Source organism: Littorina saxatilis, linkage group LG7 (genome assembly GCF_037325665.1).
Source record: "Littorina saxatilis isolate snail1 linkage group LG7, US_GU_Lsax_2.0, whole genome shotgun sequence".
Taxonomy (NCBI): Eukaryota; Metazoa; Mollusca; class Gastropoda; order Littorinimorpha; family Littorinidae; genus Littorina; species Littorina saxatilis.
Window position 1 is genome coordinate 23352254 of NC_090251.1, and position 7172 is coordinate 23359425.

Consider the following 7172-nt stretch of genomic DNA (forward strand, 5'->3'; position numbering starts at 1 on the left):
TTGGTGTTCCCCTCTTGAGTCTTGTGCTTCAATGTTGCGGTGACTTTGTATGAGCCAAAATAATGGCCGAAAATGTTCCAAGATGTCCTAAAGCTTTCTGACAGTTTCGGCCAAATGTCCCAACATGAACATGTCTAGCAACACCCCTGTATTGATGTTCGTGAGTCCTTGCGTAAAGCACACAGAAGGCACAGCAGGTTCAAAATGACAGTTATTCCACCATAGATCCGGGGGGGGGGGGGGGGGGGACGGGGCCCATACGCATGCGCGATCATGACGTACATTTATGACGTCATATTCATGCGCGTGTACATAGTCTCGGCCATGTGCTCGCAGGCACAGTAATACATACTCTCGTACAAGTAATAAACCATTTCAATCAAACAAGCTAACCTACAGCAAACTCATTTCCAGACAAAATAAAACAATCAATAAAATTTAAAAAACGTCAAAAGTAGCTCATGTATGTTTCTTGATAGGTGCACACTGCATGCCTGCCCAGACGAGGATGCCAGAAGAATACGTGCTCTTCTTTCCTGCTATTCCTTTCTACAGTAGTGGGAAATACGATCACCAACTGGTGGTTTCCACGTCGTCAAACCACAACGCCACCGTAAACGCGTCATATTATCATTGGAACGGAAGCACTCTGAATTGTAAGCTTTCTCATTCGTTTACATTAAGCTTGTGGGATGAACAGAAACAACAACGTCTGGCCTTTGAAAGACTTTGTACCAACAACAACCCAGAAGAAAATAATGGACCAACCAACCTTAGTCACATTGACGTTGCCTATCCTCAGACAGCTGCCCTCAAAGTGAGCTCGGACGACCGAATCAGTATTTACGGTTATCAGTACTTTAAAGGTGTCGGAGAACACATGGATGGTGTTTACGTCATGCCTACCAGTCAGTCAGGAGAACGTCACCTCGTCGTGACGCCACCAACGCGGACCACAGAATCACCCGTGCCACTGCAAGAGCAGAACATGAAGTTTGTTCACATCACGGCCTCCAAGGACAATACTACTGTGACCATCAAGCTGAAGGCAGGACAATGCGACAACGCCACTGTGCAAGACGACCAAGACCCAGGCGTACGTACGGTGAACGTGACACTACACGAGCTGCGCACTTGGACTTGTCATGACGACACGGACCTGACGGGTGTGGAGGTAGAGTCGGACAAACCCGTGGCGGTCAGCAGCGGGGTGGTGCGAGGCGCCTTAGAGGGGGGTTCATTATGCTGCGCTGACCACGTGTGGGCGCTGCTGCCCCCCATAGATAGCTGGGGGACAGAATACGTGACCTTTCCCAACGCCCCAGAGATCGCGTCCAACGTCACCGATGTCTACCACATTGTTGCCGCTGAGAAGAACACCACGGTGCGGGTCGACTGTAACTCTACCATCCGCTTCAAGAACGCCTTGGCCTGGGTCGCCCTCAACACCGACAACAGGTCTGAAGGGATCGTGTCCGACCCTGACCTTCACACCTTGGACACCGGCCGCTTCCATCACATCGTCAGCGACAAACCCATCATGGTGACCAAGACAGCGCGTCTCGAGCCGGCCGCTTGCATGGTGGCCTTGACCGATAGGCGTCGCTGGTCAACGATCTTGACCTTTCCGATGCCAAACGTTACACGCTGGTTTAAATCAGGCAACGGGTACATGTTCTTCATGACAGTCATGGCGGAGGCGTCACAAAAGGACAACATCAGAATCAACGGAGTAAAGCTCCAAGACAACTGGACAGAGGTAAGTGTCAGGGTTTGTGTTTCAAACCATATGTTTTTGTGCAATGTCTTTTTTTGTTTTGGTGTTTTAATTCCAGCGAAGCTGGAAGGTATCCAACGTACACTATACTTAACTTTCAGAAAATTCATGTTCTTGCCGAGATACATATTAAGGAAGCTTTTGTTGTTGTTGCCAAACTTAACTATGGCTACATATTGGGGTGGCAATTCACCAAAAATTGGGAACAAACTAACTTGAACATAGTGGATTCGCCTAGAACGAATTTTGCTTCCTGTCTGTCTGAAGATCAACGATGATCTGGTTGGGGCACAGCACGAACTAAATAGGACCGTGGATCTCTACCAGGTGACCTCTGAAAATGGCACGTCACGCATGGCTGCGTACGTCACAGCCAAAACATCAAACAATGCATTTTGTCTTGCTGTAGCAGGGAATGCACATCTGGTGAGTTCAATAACTTGACCCGAGTCAACAAGGAGAATGTCCATTCTCGCCTTTAGCCTTTGTTTTGGCAATTGAGTTAGTAGCCATTAAGATTAGGCAGAATAAGAATGTTAACGGTATTTCGAATTTGAATTGTTTAAATGATAGGTTTTGGGATGATATGTTAAAAATTGCTTTGTATGCTGACGATGTAACGTTATTTTTGAAAAGCGAAACGGATTTAAAACATGCCTTATTGATTTTTGATTCTTTTTACTACGTTTCCGGATTAAAGTTGAATCTGTCAAAATGTGAAGCCATGTGGCTAGGAAGTCAAAAACATTGTCAAGACACCTTTTATGATTTCAATTGGAAGAAAAAATTAAAGATTTTGGGAATTTATTTTTGTAATGACATATCAGCCTCTGACGTTGAGGAAAATTGGACAGAGCGAATTACGTCTGTTAAGCGCTTGATTGCGGCATGGGAGAAAAGAAATTTGAGTATCATGGGTAAAATTATTGTAATAAAAACGTTCTTGATCTCCCAATTTGTTTATTTTATGCAGGCATTTGTGATCCCTGATAAAGTATTAGCAGAAGTTAATAGACTGTTGTTTAGATTTTTGTGGAAAAAGAAAGAAAATAATAAAAAGGCATTTGAAAAGGTTAAAAGGATAATATTGTGTAGTGATGTCGAAAATGGTGGTTTAAATATGATTGATTTGAAACACATGCAGGCATCATTTTTATTACAATGGGCTGTCAGACTGACATCCCGCAAAGTCACGGATAAGTGGAAATGTGTTCCAAAGTCAGTGTTTTCAATGTACGGCTCAAATTGTGAATGTTTTTATTCAAATGTTAATTTTCGGAGACTAAAGGGGAGTGAACTTGTCAAATCCAAATTCTGGAAAATTGTTTTGAAAACCTGGCTTGATAACAACGTAGGCTTATGTATTGATAATAATTTATTTAATCCGCTTTTATGGAATAACCAATGTTTTGCTTATGCCGGAAATGTACTGTATTTTGAAGATTGGGCGAGAAAGGGTCTTAATAGCGTACATGATGTTTTATACAGAAACGAATTTGTCTCCTATCAGTTCATTTGTGATGTTTTAGGAAAATCCCCACGGAGAATTTTGGAATATAACATGGTTCGTGCTGTTGCTCTGAATGTAATGCACAAGACGATGCACGGAAAGAAAGAAATTGATTTGATGGATATCCCCTTATATCGTGGTAAGAAAGTACATAGCGCACAACAGTTTAGAAAAGAATTAGTAAGTATGAAAGTTGTTGAACCTTGTGCAATTGGCTTTTGGAGGAGGAAATTTAATTATGAAATTGATAAGAAAGATTGGCTGACTAGTTTTGAATCGGTTAAAGAAACAAGGTTGCGTGTATTACAATGGAAATTACTTCACAATATTTATCCCACAAACATTATGTTATGTAAAATGAAAGTTGTGGAGGACAATGTCTGTTCATATTGTAGCAATAGCGTTGATTATATAGAACACTTTTTTCTCTTTTGCCCAGTGGTGATTGAGTTTTGGAAACAGATAGAATTTTATATTTGGGTACATATGGATAAACAAATAGAGTTAACAGTGCACGAAATTATGTTTGGTGTTAAAAATCGAAAAATGCAAGCAACCCTGTTGAAAGAATTGAACCGTATAATTTTGGTTGCTAAAATGTGCATAAGTATTTATAAAAAAACAAAGGCTTCAATTCCTCTCTTTGTTTTATTCGAAAAGCAATTGCAGATCAGAAATGTAAAATTATGACTTTTATTCCTCTTTTTTATTTCTTTTATTTTTCTATTCTTATTTCTTTTATTTTTTTCTCCTTCTCTTCTCATTTCTAGATACGGACCCAAAGTTACACCAAGATGTATATAGTGGATGTCATACTGTGTTTTTTGTGTGTGTATAATTATAATGATATGCATTTTAAATACATATTTCAACGGGAAAAAAAGAAAAAAAGCTATGGTCTAAGCAAATAGTAACACAATCTTGGGGCAACCAAGGAAAATTGTCTAAGGGTACAAGTAAGAAAAAAGTTTTTCATTAATTTTGATACTATATACTTTTTGAGTGGTAAATGTTGAAGGATGAAAGAAAATATATTGTGAGTGGACGGATGCATGTTATTCATTAAAAGCCCCACAATGATGTGCTTGGCAAAAAAAAGAAAAAAAAAAAAAAAAAAAAAAAAAAAAAAAAAAAAAAAAAAAAACAAGGAGAATGAATTTGGGCAAAGAACGAACAAAGAGCAAAAACCCAAGTATGTGATTGAGTGTGTGTGTGTGTGTGTGTGTGTGTGTGTGTGTGTGTGTGTGTGTGTGTGCGCGCGCGCGCCTGGCATACTAAACAATATTATATGCATGTCAGTCTGTCAGTGCCGCATAACCTGAGTGTGATGCAATGTGGTGCCAAAAGACAAATGTCTATCTTTTGCTTATGGTAAAAATGGACATCAGATGTTTCTCATCTGATCTGATCTGATATTTTCTTATCTTATCTTATCTTGTCTTATCTGGTCTTATCTGGTCTTGTCGAAGGTCTGATCTCATCTGATCTAATCTTAGCTTGACGTACATTGAAGTACAGGGCGACCCTGCCATTGTTGGTTTATTTCTCCAGACAGAAGAGGGCGAGGCACCTGACAGCACTACGAAGTGCCCATCGCAGCGTCGTGGAAACTGCACCTGTCCCTGTAAGCCAGTGCCGGTCAAACTGACCCCCGCTGAGCGCAAGGAGCAAGAGGTAAGTCAAACTTGTTTTTCGCAGGTCATTAAAGGACAATCCTTGCCGTTGAGAATTAAGCAAGATTCCCTGAGTTTCGACGAAACGCTGTGTGTGTGTGTGTGTGTGTGTGTGTGTGTGTGTGTGTGTGTGTGTGTGTGTGTGTGTGTGTGTGTGTGCGTGCCGAGTGCGCCGTGCGTGTGTGTGTGTGTGTGTGTGTGTGACGTTGTTCAATGGAGCGTTTTATCAAATGCAATACTAAATAAACATTGACTAGACCTTGGACCTATGGTCCTTGTGGACGAAGGAGATACGTAACACAAAAGACAAAGAATAACTAGAGAAGCTGTACACTTACGATCGGATGGTTGAGTATACTTCTTCAAAGATGACAGGAAGCATAAAGAAAGAAAAATTAAATGAATGTACAGTATTGTATTTTATTTAAGGATCCAGTCAGTATTAGACGTTTTCTGGAAATAACTCAGTCAGATAAAGCCGACCAGAAGTGTGGACTGACATGCTCCGGATGTTGTGAAAAACTTGTCCGATGTAAAGGGGCTCTAGCTTACTCCCACAGACCGCTGAAAATCCGGACAGTTATTTTCGAAAATCGTCTATTAACCTTATTTGTTTGGGTCATTTTGTCTTTTTTATGCAACACTTTTTTTCCCTTAAAAACCTTTGTGTTCCTGCACAGGCAATTTATAGTGATAAGTCAGTTACAATAATTAAAGACTCAGAATAAGAAGTATACTATATATGTACGTGTTGATGATGACGTACGTTTTGACTAATTTACCCCATCTTGCCCCATCATGTGCAGGAGGCGGTTGCGGCCATCGTTGAAGAGATCAAAGCCAACCTGACGCTGCCCAAAAGCAACCTCAGTGCGACCGTCCGAAAACGGACCAGTGCCCCCGACGCTCGGGCGTCTAGTGCCTTCATCGGGGTCACCCTTGTCATCGTCTTTTCCCTCGCGCTGGGTCTGCCCGTCGTCCTTGACCTTGCTCGTCTGGTCACGTGGCTGTACAGCAAGTATTCTTCCGCCAAAAGGGAGGCTACCGCCGCGGTAGCTCAGGCTCCTACCTCAGGATGAGGAAAACCTTATATTGTACATGTATGCGCTAAGGATCACATTTCAACATATTTTTGACGTCACGTTGTTTAAACTGATTTGAGCAGAGTTAGGTTTCTGTTCCTTATTATGTAGACGTTTGTAGGCTACATGATTTTGACAATACCGTGTTTTTTTTCTACAACTGAGGACTCAGAAAAATAAAGTTTACATATATATACACGTTGGTGATGACGTGCGTTTTGAGCCATTAAAGTGTAACTAAACAGACATTTTGAAGTGTCAGCTTTACTGAATTGCTTTATGTTTTGTCCAAGTATAGACCTGTAGAAGCGATACTGGACGATTTTTCCAACGTTTACTGTGTTTTCTGATTTACTACGATTTTTTAAAAGTGTTGAACCCATTTCAGATTTACCTGATTATCTGTTCTTGATTTGATACTTCCAAAGAACAAGTGGTACTTTGAGTTCCGGTTTTATGTTTTAACCAATCAGAATTTGGTTCCTAAATAAAATCGTCTGCTGCCTGTCCCAGCAGAGTCGGCAACAAGCACTGCTTGCCACATGTGTGATGTTACCAACAGAAATAGCCATAAATTGGGCAAGGTAGCAATGTAAATGAATTGGATCTAACTAATGTGCTTGTACTGCATCTCTGGCCTTTGAATTCAAAATGTACTGGCTCAGCGTGAGAGGCAACATCCTGTCGAAGTCGTAAGCACGAGGTTGACTGGGAGATTATTATTCGAAGAGCATGCTGAAACGGATTGTAAGTACAATATTTTACATGTTCTCGACATTTCTGTTGATCTTACTTAACTTTAATTGTTTCCTTGATTTAAAACCCTAGGGCTTGTATTTTCAGTTGTGATACTAAGCACGTATCTTTACCACAGTATCCGATCACTTCACACTTTGGAATGATGAAGTGGAATTATTTCTGGATCTAATTTATTCCTTGTTCCCCCCTCTCGATTCCTTTTTTCGCCACATATGTATTGTCGTGTGAGGGGGTAGATGCGTGTACTGGCTGATTTTTTTTTATTTTTACTTCGGTCAGATACAGATGATTGGAAAAAAACCTTGTCAAGGATTTCAGAATTTAATAGATCTGTTCGAAGTTTTTACGGGATGGGTCCTGTTACAATACAG

At 40.9% G+C, this 7172-nt stretch overlaps 1 protein-coding gene across 1 annotated transcript; it reads left to right on the forward strand.

The window, feature by feature from the left end:
- Positions 1–506: 506 nt before the first annotated feature.
- On the forward strand, positions 507–6172 carry LOC138970157 (uncharacterized). The gene is made up of 3 exons (XM_070342645.1): positions 507–1759; positions 4839–4961; positions 5767–6172. Exons 1-3 carry the CDS (start codon positions 509–511, stop codon positions 6037–6039), a joined length of 1647 nt encoding a protein of 548 aa, XP_070198746.1. The 5' UTR covers positions 507–508; the 3' UTR covers positions 6040–6172.
- The last annotated feature ends 1000 nt before the right edge of the window (positions 6173–7172 follow it).

What these genes read in the sequence shown, in the direction of transcription:
- LOC138970157 (XM_070342645.1), top strand. Translation starts at nt 509, where the DNA reads ATGCCAGAAGAATACGTGCTCTTCTTTCCTGCTATTCCTTTCTACAGT. An exon ending in TCCAAGACAACTGGACAGAG is followed by an intron (nt 1,760 to 4,838) that starts GTAAGTGTCAGG and finishes TTATTTCTCCAG; the next exon opens with ACAGAAGAGGGCGAGGCACC. An exon ending in CTGAGCGCAAGGAGCAAGAG is followed by an intron (nt 4,962 to 5,766) that starts GTAAGTCAAACT and finishes CATCATGTGCAG; the next exon opens with GAGGCGGTTGCGGCCATCGT.